Source organism: Gnatocerus cornutus, chromosome 2 (assembly GCF_029298725.1).
Source record: "Gnatocerus cornutus isolate USDA-ARS CGAHR chromosome 2, icGnaCorn1.1, whole genome shotgun sequence".
NCBI classification, from domain to species: domain Eukaryota; kingdom Metazoa; phylum Arthropoda; class Insecta; order Coleoptera; family Tenebrionidae; genus Gnatocerus; species Gnatocerus cornutus.
Genome location: NC_142234.1, coordinates 3,839,853 through 3,856,185, shown reverse-complemented (window position 1 = coordinate 3,856,185; position 16,333 = coordinate 3,839,853). Strand labels below are relative to the sequence as shown.

General features: G+C 32.7%; 1 protein-coding gene across 1 annotated transcript in view; it reads left to right on the top strand.

Annotated features, from left to right (window-relative positions):
• Nucleotides 1-16,333, top strand: part of Galk (N-acetylgalactosamine kinase) — a 47,530-nt gene that overhangs the window by 19,629 nt on the left and 11,568 nt on the right. The window contains exon 5 of the mRNA XM_088030312.1: nucleotides 4,430-4,587. Within this exon, the coding sequence (XP_087886438.1) occupies nucleotides 4,430-4,587 (158 nt within the window). The remainder of the gene's footprint in view (nucleotides 1-4,429; nucleotides 4,588-16,333) is intronic.

Below are 16,333 nucleotides of genomic sequence, written 5' to 3'. Positions count from 1 at the left end.
TTAAACATAAAATTATAAAAATGTGCGTACGCTTTTAGTTGACAAAGCTCTAGAACTGACGCAAAAATTTGCGCGGCGGCGCCGCGTGTGTAACAACCATTTCGCACGAGTAGAAAACAAGATTTTTTTTCTATAATTGCAGCAAAATTTAAATTTACCAATACATATTTCAATTGACAGTTCTGACAATTATTTTAAAATGGATCCAGAATTTTCGCAATGTTTTTACGCAGATTCAACGGTTAAAATTTGAGAAGTTGGCGCAAATATGTGTGACATCTAACAAAAGTCGATAAATCATTAATAAAATGAGGGTACAAAACGATTGCTTACTTACAATTTCAAGTTCTAGGAAAATGACATAATTTTACACACTTGTTCGATCATTTTTACGCACTTTGACCTAAAAAAATGTCATTTTAAAATTAAAGCAAGACTACCGGAAGTCAAAATTTCAGATTTCTGTAAAAGTTTTTCGAAATAATTTATTTTGTTATTAAACAGGGTGTTTCACAAATAGACCACAATCCGTGAACTGGTAAGTCTTTTGACTTCCTAAAAAGAGTTTCTGAAGTTTTTGTTGTCCTAAACATTTAGTTTAGAAATTAAAGCTTAAAAATGGCCAATGAGATGAAACTAAAAAACACATGTATTAAGTTACTTTGCTAAGCAAATGATAGTCTTTGTCAAATTTGAAGAATTGCATCATTGTCGCTGGTAGGTGCCGAAGAAAGTGTAATAAACCAAAAACTAACAACATGTGTACATTACAAGTTCTCAAACTGTCCTCAAACTATCCCAAAATCTTGAACTCTCTGAAAGAACTATAAAGCTAATTAGGATGCGGTATCCGTCTATTGAGTTTAATTAAGTTTTTCATGATATCCTTAAACCCTTTGCTGCTAAAGAATTTTCGCGCACTTCACTATAAACTAAAAGCATGTCGACAAACTTTTAAAATGTTTATTTTACAAGTCACTGATTCAGCTCTGATACTAATTGGTGCCAAAAATTCCACGAACTGCACTGGGTTCATTGTGACTTTTGACGTTTTAGAAAAACTGCCAATTCAAAGTAACAACTTAAACGAAAATTGCATTCTCGTTCCATAAAGTCCCCAGACTTAGTAGTTCACGGTTTGCTGTCTATTTACGAAACACCCTGTAGAGGACAAGGTCTAAATTTCGACTACCACTTTTATTTTTGCCTCTAGATCATACAAAATTAATGATAAAATTACCAAAACACTGAAATGTACTAACTCAAACGGTTGTACATACATACAGGGTGTTAGGTAACGTTATGGCCATAGACTAATGGGTAATTAAGGAAGGCAAACTGTCTTGGAATCCGCAATTAATTTTATTTTTTTTGTTTTAGTTAAAAAGCTACAAGGCTTTAAAGTTGACCAATAGAATGGCGTCAAATAATTTTTAAATTTTACAGAAATCCAAGTAGCTTTCGGACCAAACGAATAATTTGTCACTTTCCCGTCACATTTAAAGTTTTAAATCAGTGGCGTCAATAAAAGGGAAAAACAATAACGCAATTTTATTCAAAAAACAGACAATAAAGCAAGACTACACTAGATGTTCAAAAGGGCCACCATCTTGTTGAGCACATAATTGTAAACTACGCAACAATGTTTCCTTTATTGTACCCAACACATTTTCGTTTTGACGAACTTGATTTGTGATGTCCACAAAAATGGAACAAGTACGCCACTGATAAAAAATTAGAACTGTCAGTTTGACATCAAACAAAAGATTTCCTTCAGTAACTCTGATTCAAATTTTTGTAACCTTATGCAAATTGTTCCCTGATAGGTCACATTCAAAGCCTTCCAGCTCTTAAACGGTTCAAGAAAACCCGAAAAAAAACTTCGAAACATTACTTTTCACGCCTGCCTCCATCACCCCTTTTTCTATGGCCGTGTATATTTAACCTAACACCCTGTATATTATTTTAATTTTTTTTTAATTATTTATAAAAAAATATAATAAACTTGAAGTTTGGTTGCGGGTGGTCTAAATTACGCCTAACTATGAAAAACTGAGAAAGGATAAGGAAAACTGAAATCAATGATTTATGTTTGCAATATATTTACTTGCATTTTTTTAATTTTAACTTCTGGGATAATAATAATCTATTTGAACTTAAAAAACTATTTGCAAAAGTCACAGACCTATCTGCCTCAGCACATTCATTATGTGTCCAAAGGTTGCACATAATGCATATAATCCCCAGCTCTTCTTTGTTGTCATTGGAAAATAATGCGTCGCAGAAAATTTAGACCAACACATGTTTTAGCTTTTGGCCCCATGTACGCCATTAAAACGGAAAATGCTACATCATTAGAGCGATTATTAAACTAAAAACTAACAAACAAAAACAAAACAACAATAACATGGTAGTGTAATACTTTGCAAAAATGTGGACACGGACAGGATAAAAATCCAGGTCAGGTGAGCCACAAAATCATCGCCATTTGAGCAATAGTAGAAACTTGACAAAAAAAACTAGGCTAAATCTCTCGCTTAATTTAAAAATCACTAATCAGCAGTACAATTCTTTTTTTTTATTTAAACAGAAACACGAAAATTAATTAACTGAATGGAATGATATTTGATATTTTTAAAATAAATAAATTAGGACATGCAAATAACAAAATTTTATCATATTTCAAACATTGTTGTTCACAATTAATGTGCTTCTACGCATGGAGTAAAAAGTCCACAAGCTTGAGGCAGAATATTTTTAGGCCAACTCTTTGTAATACGCTGACAAGACGTTTTCTCATATTGTATTTTTTTTTTACTTTTTTGACTCCTTGAACATTGTTTACGTTTGTTCGTATTTGTTTTTGGGTTTGCCTCCGCAATGTCTGGTGTAAAAGGTATTTAATTTTAAATTTTGGTTGATTTTGCTGCGCTTGTAGAAAAAAACTTGTTTTCTACACGTGCGAAATTAATCTTATGCACGCTATATGCTATCCAAACTCAATCTGCGGGTCCTCGTTTGATAAACCACGTCTACTAAAAACTACGTGTAAAGCGAAAATTGCTATTTTTTTACAATCGTTATAAAGTTTCAGTATCATGATTAAATTCCTTCTTATCTCTTTCTTCTATTTATTGCATTTACTGTTAATTGAATGTGATACGTGAAAAGATAAAATTAGTTTACGTTTATACCATTACAAGACTTTTTAAGCGAACATTAGTCGAACCATAATAATCCAAAAGTTATAAAAATCTGAGTTCTAAGAATAAAACGAATTTTACTTTTCTGAACTGAGATATCAAAAACTTCTTGCTGAAACGAGAAATGGAAATTCCAATTTAATAAATGTTTTATTAACAATAAATAAAAAAATGCTCCTAAAGGCATTTTTGATTACAGGAAATATAGAGCATTTTGATACGAATCTCCTTATTAAAAATTCCATTTTCTATTTTCAAACACACCGTGAAGTAAATTTTTATGTCCAGTTTAATATGTAAACAGACATTTTATGTCCTAATATTATTTAATTAAAAATTTGCAGGAATATTAGGACACCGATAATAATATTTAAACAATAATTTTAAAATAGGAGTAATTAAATTAGTGGCTGCATAATTGTAACTTTACTTAATAAACTTCTAGGGGCGGCGAACCGAATAGCTCAAGGTAAATAATTATGTCTACTTAAAGAAATAAGTTGGTCGCTCCGAAGATCACTGTGACCAACGTCTCTAACAAATTACCCTAATTTTTTTCTGAGCAAGAAAAGTTGCAAACTGAATTGAAAATATTTTTCGTAGTTGGAAGATTGCAGCCACTTTTGATCTTAATTCAAATTGTGGATGATTGTGTTATTAGAGTGGAGCCACGTAGACAGTGAAAGAGCTTTTGTACCGTTGCTTGTCAGAGGATTTTGAAGTAGCTCACTAAATTGCCGATTTCTGTGATCTACGCAGGCTTCCCAAAGCTTTAACCTGTAGACCGTGAAATGGTCAATGAATGACAGTCAGGTTACCGTGTGTTCACCAAGCCCTAATGCTTTTCTAAACCTGAGCTTTCGTGCAGGATGAATAGGAGAGAATATCGACATGGTTGGGCTTCAATGAAGAGTATCGTATAGCTTACACTGCTTTGAATAAAAAATATTACGATTATTTGTAAACGAATTTCTTCAATCCCGAGAATTATGTCGTTCGCAACGCAAAAAAAGTTAATATCGAAGTTGGAATCTCCACGGAGAATTCCTTCTCCGCTCTCATGCATTTCGACATGCGGATACGCAGTTTTCTTTTTAACTAACTTAGTTTTAACGAGATACGTGACCATGTGGCTTATTTCTATCATAAACTTGCTTTTCTGAAAGATTTATTTATCCTTGACTGATTTACGTTCTCTGTACAAATAATTATCCCGAACTTTGCAGGTTGTGCCAAACTTATTGAATTTTCTCCATTAAGATCAACCAATATCACATTACCAGCAGGAGCAGTGTTTGTCATAGCTCACAGTTTAGCGAAACTTAACAAAGCAGCGACGGCCGATTTCAATTGCAGAGTCGTGGAATGTCGACTTGCCACTCAGGTAAGTTTAAACACCAAATCCAAGTCGATTGTGATCTCATGTAATATGTATACGCAAACAATTCGCTCGTTATTTGTGTTTCTCCCATCAAATAAAATGACCAGCTTGAGAACTCGACCGAATTCTTTTCGCTGTTTTGTTGTCGAACTATTTACAAACGATTTTCATTTTGATTCTCTTGAGAATTTCTCGCCGGGATTAGAAGTCTAAGTGAAATTGCGTGTCGGCTTCAGGAGCATGATTTAAATGTGTTGGACCGATGGGAGATGGTAAGAAAAAAGAACGCGTGACACGATGAAAGTGATTTGGATTTTGGGGCTTTACATCTTTAAAATGGTTCAGGTTTATCAAAACTTTGGAAGTAAAAGAGGAGTCTTCACCTAAACCGAGTTTCGAAAGCTATAAAAATTCGGACAGCTGTCAAATTTGCTTGGTCTCTCTGAAGACATCATAAAACGTCATAAAGTGATAATCACTACTTTTATGTAAAATCTCTAAAAACTGTTTTGGTTCAAACACAAGTAACAATTCTTCTAGTCCGAGAGCTTGAATCATAAGATAAATAAACCAAACAATTTTTTTTATGTTTTATTAGGAGTTTATTAAAATCTACTGGAGTGGCTAATCGCAACTTAATCGAGGTGCCTCAATTATCTTAATGCTAATTAGTAATTAGTCTTCTTCTTATACGAACACAAGTAACAATTCTTCTGCTTTGACCACAACTATCGCCTAAATTTACTTAACCGTATGAACTTTTGGTAACTAAGCATTCGAAGTAAAATTAATGAGAAAATACGATTTCGTCTATGAATTCTAAAAAGATTCTGTACTTTCTTACTTATTTTATTATTGAAAAGATAAAGATAGTAGGTGACAATTTAAAAGCACATACAGAGAAAATACAAACGTAGAAATGCCGTAAAAGACGGTATAATTTAAGTAAATAACAAAAAATTAATTGTACTATTCCCTTCTCAGGGGAAATATTTAAATTGTAAGCCGCAAATGGACATTTTATTTCAACAATCGTGTTTTTATCTACGAGCCCGTCTGTTGAAGCACCCCAAAAACACATATTTTTGCTTATGAATAGACCACATGGTTGTATAGAAATTAAGTTTTCTTTTTTTGTAAATCTGCCTTCGCAATTTTTTCAAATATTTTGTCATGGTTTATTGATTTGGCATTTAAATTTAAAGACTTGTATAGAACTGAGTCAACAAGATTTCATGTTGACTTGCGGCGGCATTCCAAATCAGAGTTGCGCCTTAGCAACCCCAATCAAAGTGATGCGACCTTAGCAACTGCTTCAACGCAATTTTGCTTCACTGACTTGAAATCGAGCTCTTAGAGCCAGTTTCATAATCGGACCTTAAAAGCGCCTTTAACAAAAGGCACCTTTACGCTAACAGCTCCTTTAAAGCGGTCCGCTGTTTCATAAACAGCGACAGACGAATTTTTAACTAAAAGCGCTTTTAGTGGAAATCACATTCTAAACTTCACTAAAAATAGGGAGTTTCGTGTTAATGTTCGTATAATCAACCGGGAACTTTGAAAATTCTGTTTGAGTATGGATAGTAGTAAGTGAATTTTTTTTACATAGCTACTAAGTACATGTTTGAACATGTATGTAGCGTTGGAATAATAAATTTATGGTGCCTGTTTTTAATTTTTGGTACTTCAACATTTGGAGCAAAAATGCAAGGAATGTTTTTAGGTATTTGAGGCTAGTTTTAGTATTCCGATTATCTTATAAACAGCAAGACGAACAAATTTCATACTTTTCACAATGATTTTCGTTATGTGAGACCAAAATTTTATGAAAATGTCTCATCGTTGATCGGATCTTTTAGATTTGTTCGATGGTCAGCCAATGAAGACAAAAAGTTGAAGGAAACTGCATTTTCTATTTAATACATTTTTAGACAAGTTTAATAAAGTGTGCCAACCGGTTGGTTCTAGAAATTATAAATATTAAATGTTTAATTTGTATTAACTAAAAAGTTACGTAGATGTATCAAAGAATTAGTATCCGAACGCACAAATGTGAGCAGTTTTTGAGGTTAGAATTGCTTTAAAGGCGCCTTTTAGCAGTTAAACTAGGTGGCCCTCGGAATTCTGTAGACTCGCTTTTTTCGTGGACCTCGCTTTTCCGTGGCGTTGAATATTAATTTGGGATTGTTTATTTGTTAGATTATGAAACAAAAAAGGCGAGTTTTACAGAATTCCGAAGGCCACCTAGTTAATTGTATTTTGTCATTTAACATTTAGCAAAGAAAGTTTTAAAATAACTTCATATTTTGTGTTTTTTGATTTTTGAAACTCTGATACAAATAATTACGCATGGAAAAATGAAGAATTTTCTGAAAATTTTAGAAAAAAAAAACAGACTTAAAGGTTTAAAAAAAAATAACCAACGGGCTTCGCTATTTAAAATTTAACAGTACTACGCAGAACATTCATAAATCAGACAGACTGCGCCTTTAATGGTTTCTAAGTCCATTGCAAATTCTATTACAATGAAAGAAGAAAAAATATGACATACGGTGTAGTCTCTCATTTAGGCACCACGTCATATCAAGAAAAAAAGATATAACAGAATCTCATTAAATTCATTAATTCGCAAATAAACATTGCATTCGAATAATCCTCGATAATAAGAATTATTATTCACACAGGGTGTTTGAGATTTTCGCTGCCATATTTGAAACGCACATACAGAAAAATGGCCGAGTCAAAAAAAAAGAGATTTCAGCAATAACTATTAAATGGGCTACAATAATAATTCATATTTTGGAACTCATTGCTTGGAAACGAACTATTTGTTTAAATTTATTCATTCATAAATTGATATTGACCAGAGGCTCAGTCCACCTGATTTCCTCGCTGACTGTCTTGTAATTTCGTCTAACTTCCCCTTGATATCTTAATGTTTTAATATCTTAATGATTTTTCCTTATTGTCTAGTGATTTCTCATTGATGAAATGACTTGTCAGAGGTTAATACTTTTCAAAAATGGCATACACTTAACTTCCTCTTATTTCCTCGCTAATTTCCCCTGATTTCCTTTAAATTTCGTCTAACTTTCCCTGGTTTCCTATTGATTGCTCCTGATGGTACTAATGATTTTCCAACAATTTCGTCTAAATTTTATTGATTTTTTTTATTTCGTCTAAGTTTCCATGATTTCGTAACGAATTCCTCTGATTCATAATGATTTACTAAGACTGATCCACTGATTTCCCAGGAACATTGATCTTAGAAGTCAAATTTTTCAAAAATGGCATACGCCAAACTTCTCTTAATTTCTTTGTATTTATTTTTGTCTAACTTCCTCGGATTTTTTGTAATTTTGTCCAAATTTCACTGATTTTCTTATGACTTCATCTAACTTCTCCTGATATCCTAGTGACTTCCTCTGATTTCCTTTTGATTGGCCTCTGATGTTCTAATATTTTCCCCTGATTTTTTAGTTATTTCGCCTAACTTTCCCTGATCTAGTGATTTCCTCTTATCCTATTGATTGACCCTAATTTTCAAGTGATTTCTCATTAATTTTCCTGATTTTCTCGTGATTTTTCTGGGAGGTTAATCTCTCGGGTATCGTTGTTTGCAAAAAAGGTTTATTTGCGCTCTTTATTAAACTCATGCAATTACACAATAGATTCTTAGTTTTTAAAAGATAGACTGCTGTTGATAATTTTTGTTTATGACGTCAGTTCAATTCATGGAATTCCACAGTAATTAAGGCGATTTCTGAGTTAGTGTCCGCTAAGTCATAAAATGGTTGGGACCCATGACAGGTCCCATAGCTTCTCAAACGCAAAACCGACAGCAAAAAATTGAATAAATTTTGTAACTTCAATTATCCCCGATAACATCATTGCTACTTCAATATTCTATTTATTTTGTATTATTTTATTTCTATGTTTAAATGAAAATGTACGCAGAAGGCGAATTCTGTTATTCTTGACAACCTTTTTTGGATAAGTTATGTTACTGCTGTTCTATTATCGATGCCGTTTTGGTGGTTTGTTGTTTTCCTTTTCCAACCCCTGTTATCATAAGTTATGAACGAAGATGAAGAACACTTAGTCGAGAGTCGTACCGGTACCACATTCACAAAAGAAAATCGTAAGTCGGGTAAATAGGATGTGATTATTACTGATTTACAGCAGCCCCATTTTATGGCTTAGAGGACACCAACTCAGAAATTGCCTGTACCTTCCAAAATATTCTTTTTTTACGGAAATAAGGACCCAAAGAACTCATTTAGCCCATCCAAAGCAAATACTTGTACCCGAAACATGCGTAAAAAATCTATTTTCTTGTAAATCGAGAGTAAACTTTCGTAATTAATTAATGTCAAATTATGTTTTTTTCAGAGCTCGGACTAATTTTAATAAGTGGATTTTCTTTCGAAGAAAAGAAGCCGCTACCGTAAACTATATTTTATGTATTTAAACATTTTGTATAAACATCGTATAATTGTAGATGTGCGGTTTGGGGTTTGTTCAAGGGTTCTGTTTTTTTTTGTTGAACTACAATAAAACGACCATCAAGATGGTCAGTTTTTTCTGGTGAGAAAGGGTGTGGAGTGATGTCGATACTTGTCGTAAATAACAAAACTAATTAAGAATTATGTAGTGTGATAGTTTACTCTTTTGTATAATGAGTACCCCAATTAAGCCATACATACCTACTTGCATTTTTAGTCTCCCTAATATCTACCGCTTTAGAACGATTAAAAATCGGCCAAATCGTAAATAGTACTTACGTTTTGGGGTATTTTATGTCAACGATTTTTTTTAAACTACAATAAAACGACTATCAGGACGCCCGGTCGCATTTTTTATATAGGTTTCGCATTCTTTATCTCTTGTTAATTTATTGTTTTCTGGGAGTTCATATTTGTTTATCGGTTTATTCGTAATGAAGATTATTTTATTCGATCGTACATCATTAATTCTATTAGTTCCTCCCAAATTACTACAGATCCCGCGAAAGAATAGAACAACATTCGAAGCTCGGCTATGAACTTCTAGTTGTCGGTACCAAATAATGATTTTATGGGTTGATTGGGGTAGAGTCACTACCCAATTGGACAAAACCACTAAATATAGCAGATTCTAAAACTTTCTCATTGTGAAAGACATCGGTAAAATTCGCTTAATTTGTTTAATCCTTCTAATATCTGCTGTCTTACAACGATTAAAAATTTGACCGAATCGTAAATGTTCACCAAAATTTAAACTCGTCGCATCAATTTAATTTATTTGTTGAAATTTTGTCTAACTGTAAGCATATAGTATTCTTTTTAGGTCTGCTTTGACTTTCGATAAGATTGTGCAAATCTGTTTGTTGATATTTAGTCGGAATTGACACTTTGAAAAAAATAGCTTGCTACTTGATATTGAAAATGTACTACATATTAAAAATAAGCGCCGCACAGGCTCCTTGAGAATGTTTTGTTTTCTTCGAGTTGTTTACCTGTTCATTCATTATGAAACAATGAAGAATATTTTATTTATATCATCAGAACAGAATAAGTTAGGATGTAGATATGTTTTTTTGTAACTTGCCCCCGTACCAAAATCACACGCTTGCAATAAAATTTCCATGGGTAACTGTTTCGAGAAATATCCCAATATGCGAAGAATTAATGAAAAATCGAATTGTCTCGATACGCTACAATTTCTAGAGATAATAGAGTACGACTTTGTTGTAGTAGGTCGGGAATGGATTAAAATTTAGAAAAACGAAATTATTAGACGTTCGGTTCTTTGATTATGCTTTAAGTAATAAAGTCTTCGTCCCCTGGAAGGGGCGGTCCAGTTTGTTTACATATCACTTCAGATCCCGAGAAAAGAGGTAAAAAATACTGGTCATAACTCTCGGGCAACATTTGAAGCTCCGCTGTCAAGTTACAGTTACAGCAGGTAGCAAATAGTGATTTTATGTCTTAATTGCAGTTACAAAAGCATTAAACCGGTAAATTAGCAGATTCTTAAATTTTCATATTATTTACTACTTTTGTGTAATGAGTTCCCGCAATTGGGTCTTACACAATTGCATTTTTTGTCTCTCTAATATCTACTGCCGCCGAACGATTAAAAATTGACCGAGTCGTAATAAAATTTGATACTCGTCGCGTTCATTTCATTTATCTGTTGTACTTTTGCATAAGTACCCCTAAAAAGAGCCTGTTAGATACTTGGTATTTATGCAAATTTTTTATGCAGAGTGTCAACAAATGTTTGTCCATCAAATGATGATCTGTGATTAAACAATTAATTCGCGCTTCCTGATTTTTAAGTGTAAGTTACGCATACATACCCAAAACACACCTTGATGGTCAAAGAGATCCTGTATTAAAAATAAGCCGAACTCAATTAATAAATCAATTTCCGCTAATGTTTTCTTCGTTGTTCGGACCGATTTAAATAAGTGCCGAGACAAAAAAAACCGCTACCGTATATGTTGTGTATACAAAAAGTCAGACCCTTTTCTGAAATGTTTACTACATCTTTATAGTCTCTCTCGACTTAATGGTTATGGTTTTGTCCCCACGAACATTAAAGCATTTTGAAACATCTACCACGTCAGCAAAGCCGGACGAACGAAAACGACTTTTAAAAATTTATTTCTCGAAAACCAAACGGCCGAAAAGGACGAAAACCGGCCACTTTGTTAGTTTGGAAACTCGTCGATTTTTCTAGCGGAGCAAAAGGAGCGAGAATGGTACGGTTCGGGAGGAGATAATTTTGAAAGTACGTACACCGTCGAACTCGAACATCTCAACTTTTAGAGTGAGGGTTACCCTACACGTTTTAGTATAGAGTTAATGGTCGATGTCGGTCCTTTAAGTTAAAGGAGGATTTAAAGGAACATTTAAGATTATGAAACAAAATTTTTGAGTTAAAAGTCCCTTTAAGCTAAAGGAGCTTTTAAATTAGATTATGAAACTGGCCGTTAGTGCACTTCGGTAAAACTGCGATTAGACACGCCAATAGATCTTGAATCTGCCCAAAACCAAATTCTGTTAAAAAGTTACGTTTTTTAAAAAAGAACACATTTTGTGGTCTAAATTGTCACTAACAGTTATTTTTATATGATTGTAATATGGCGCAAATTGTGTCAAGACTATAAAAATGATGACATACCAACGACCACAATTAATTGTATAAAAATTTATGTTGTGCTAGTTGTTAAACTAAATGATTTTACAAATATAAATTCAAAAGTTCCGCAATTAAAATTAAAAGTTGACTTGTTTTGCATTTTTTACAATAGGATTGGTTTTTGTGAAATTACTGTTTTAATACACGAAGTAATTTTCCCGGTGTATAAAAATTTTGACTGTTACTTGTGACTTCATCACAATCAAGCTTTTATCAAAATCAAACTATAGCTAAACCGCTCTAAATATTCAGACAAGGGAATCGAGGGTTGGTATATAACAAACGCAGGTACATACAGTTCACCAAACGATCTAGTGCGGTTATGGTTTTGACTTTTTAAATCGTTTACAGCCATCTTACCGCAAAGCCTCATAAACATAATCATCATCAAGTGGTTGGGTCTGAACCGCAATAAATATTTTTACCCAGCTGGTCAGTCTTAAAAATCGAAACAATGGAATTCCCCAAAATACGTCTAGCCTAGCGCTTCATAATAATACAGATAAGACCCAACCACTTGAGGATGTTTATGTTTATGGGGGTTTGCAGTAAGGTGGCTGTAAACGATTTAAAAAGTCAAAGCCATAACCGCACTAGATCGTTTGGTCAACTGTACCTACAAAATGACCCATGGGACTTGTAAATCTTTCGACCGTTTACTGCTTCCATTACTTGCGGTTTAAGGTAATGAATCAATCTTTGCTCACAGAATAAGACCGAACTTTTAATAATGAAATTGAACGGAATCATATCTCCTTTATTTATAAAGCAAAATGGACCAATTTTGTAAGATGTTGTTTTGATACATAGTTCTACGTAATGCTTTTTCAAAATAATAAAATAACCTCAAATATAGTGTGAAATGGAAAACTGTTAAATTGTGCATCAAATAACTTCAATTTCAAGAAAATTCCGACGTTTTTTTACAAAACTAAAAAAACAGTCTTTTAGTAATGGAAGTAACAAACCTATACTCGAAAACTGAAGTCGATATCGTTTTTCATAAAGAAGTTATTTACCCGTCAATTTACATGGGTGAAGACTCCTCTTAATAAACTTATTTTATTTTAGGTTCTAATTATAATGTTGCGAAAGCAAAGTTTCTAATAACACTAGTTTGTAGTTTCTAAGGTTTCATATCCCATGATGAAATTGGTTGAATCTGAGACTTTAAATTTGAAAACAGAAAAGTTTTATCACGATATGTATTCATTCAATAGCCAACTTTTGTTTTTTGCCCAACTATTCCTACCCACTTCTACACACAATAGTAGTAACCAAAAAATAATGCAGTTTTTGAGTTTTGAAATTACTCATTCCCTCCAATGAAATAATATAAAATAATGTTTTTTGAAAACTTTAGTACTACCAAAGAATAGTGCAAAAGCTATCATGATACATACCTTGAAACAATTATCGAAAATGGGAAAACAAAATAGTTATAGCAAGTAATTTTTTATTTTTCCTTACAAAAATACTAGCATAGTATAGTAGCATACTAGTCAATAGCATATTAAAAACGAGCTTTATGAAACGCTTTTAAAAACACAAAAGTAGGACACGAGTGCTTTTTTTTAGTTTGATAAAACGAGTTTTTTTTGCTATTATTTCCGAGGTTCTATGGTGACAAATCTAATAACACATTTAATGCAGAAACAGTCTGTTGACGCACTCAAAACAAATGCGGAAATTATTTTTTTCGAATTTGCCGCTTTAATAGGTCCATTAGAGTACTCAATTTGGAGTCGTTTATAGGTATCTATAAAAGAACTCAAAGTAGGAAATTTTGTTTTTTAAGAATTGGCAGAACTAATTAGTCTGACTGTCACCTGTTTCCTGTCAAGTTCTTAGTCAATTTGGATTTTACGATTCGTGTTTAATAAATTGCTGCTTGAATAAAAAATGTATCAATATAATTGAATTGTTCTTTGCGGCCAACAATAATTGTACCTAAATTGTACCTAAATATAATAGATGTGAATACTGGCTGTGAGGTTAGGTCAGGTCAGGTCAGTCAAAATTCAGTGTAAGTGAAACTAAATTTAAAAATCAAGTGGCAAGTCATGGTTACAAAACCATTACCAATCGTGTAACACGAAAACTCTTAGAATTGAAAAATTTAAATTTTTTATTAAAAAAAGGGTGCAAATTTGAACAAATAGTATAAAGGACTTGTTTTATAATGGCATTGGTGCACTCGTCCCATACGCCTACGGCTCGTTTTGTACACCGGGAACTCGTGCACCAAATTGGCCATTATAAAACACGTTCTTTAATATACTATATTAAAACATCGTGTTCATAAAGCAAATGTTAAAGCACGAATCCAACAAGTTGATATAAGGGATGAGTGCCATAATGGCCTTATGTACGAGTTTTTGTATACTATTTTTCCTAATTAGCTGTTGTAAATAGACCATTTCGACACCAAATGCGTCAATAGCTTTGTTTCTATAGCAACGTGGGATTAAAAAAATAGTATATTAAAACACCGAGTTTCATAAGGCAAATTTTTAGGCACGAATCCAAGTTTATAAAACGAGCGGCAAAGCCGCGAGTTTTATAATGGATGAGTGCCTAAATGGCCTTATGCACGAGGTTTTTATATTATTTTTCCTAATTTGTTCTTGTAACAAAGTTATTTTCGCTATTTTCGCATTCGTTTTCAGTGCTAGAATATCCATTTCGATACGGAATGTTAGAATAGCTTTGTTTCCATAGCAACTTGGGAATGTTTAAAATACAAATTAGGAAAAAAAGAATTTAAAATACAAATTGAAAAAAAGCTGTTGCACAGCAAAATGGGGAAAATAGTTATTTGTGTACCAAGGCAAAAAAGGCGAGGGTAAAATGGCATTTTTTGGCCGTGATACCCACAAGATTTTTTAGGCGACATCATTAAATTTACAAGTTAATTAATTTTTTAATTTATGATTTATTGATTTAATCATTTATAACAACTGAATAATTGTAAATATTTATGAATCCTTCAGAAAATTTCATATTTTCTTCATTTACATTTGCAGTTTCGGCATGTGCAGCTTCACAATTTGTATGAATTAGGTTTGATGTGCTTTTTGATGTTGTTGCAGGAGCACTGCTAGACATGTTCATTTTCAATAATTCAACACGTATTTGTTGTACTTTACAGCAGTTTGTCGATTTGATTTTACCCAAATAATTATAAAATTGGGGGTAATATAGGTATCTTGATGTAATATGCAAAACTATGGATAGATGGCGCCATCATAGATTGGCCAAAAATGTTTGCGGCCAGAAAAGACTTACTTTTAGGCCGCTTTTGAGGCCTAAAAATTCCATTTTCAGTTTACGTCGCCTAAAAATAATTTTTCAATTACTTTTTAAGATCTCGGGATGTCAAAAAAGTGGAAATTGGTAAACTAGTGTAATTCAAATTCTTTAGCTTACAAAACAAGCCATTTGCTCTTAATTTCGTACAAAAAGCTTAAGTCGTCCTCCAATTCCTCTTTACTATGAATCATAAATAAAGTCTTTATTCTGTTGACAAGCCACTTTAACTGACAACTTTTTACCCTCTTTACCACTGGTCTTATTCTTATTCATCCCTTAAACTTTATTTCTGATTCTCGCAACATCTCTTGCTTAATTCTGCAAAGTCGCAAATTTTTTCTCAAAGAAAACTAATTAAACCAAGACGAAGTGAGAAGTGAGGTGCGTTAAATAAAAAATAACGTGAAATTGTTGATCATATCATGGGGTTCTAGCGTCAATATTAATTTGAATATACTTTTAGAAAAAAACGGCGTGAATTTCATAGTATCAAAGAGTTTCATTTAGGACAACTTCACAGATTAAACATAAAAATATAGAAATGTGTATAAAAGCAACATACGGATTAACTTTGTTACATTTTATACAAAAATGCACTCTATAGGTACAATTTCATTTAAGCTGAATTTAATTAGAGACTAGCAATTGGTAGTTTCACTTTAATTTCTGTGATTTGGTGATTTTGTTCTCCTCATTAGTTGCTAACATTCAGTATTACGAGAAGGTCGAGTAAAAACCTGTTTAATGAGTTGTTAGTTTAATTTTTTATTCAAGCATTGTCGGTTTAAGTCTATTTTGTTTAGTTTTACATATTAATTTTAAAGGTTTTAATTCTTTAAACTTTTTTTTCACCTTGGACAATCTCTATTCTCCGATTCCCATGATTTCCTTGTACACTCAGCAGCAAATGTATTGAGCTAATGGGCAGAATGGGTCGTAACCAGGTGCAGTAAACTCTCAGCGGGTGGTGTCCGTAATCTGCACCCTCATAAATCAAATTTGCGGGGCCTAAGAAATTTCGAAGTTGTTTTGTTATTGAAAAACTGACCAGGGATATTTGTGAGGTTTTAATTTACACAGTCGTGAATTCATGAACGACGAATTTTGCAATTTCGACCGGCAAGTTTTAATTGCTAAAATCTCAGGATTTAGTTTTGTTTTTCTAAGGTGGATAAAATGTTGAATGTGATGATTGATGAGTCAATGTAAATAAAAAAGTCACAAGTTAAAGGAAACAAACAAAAAAAAT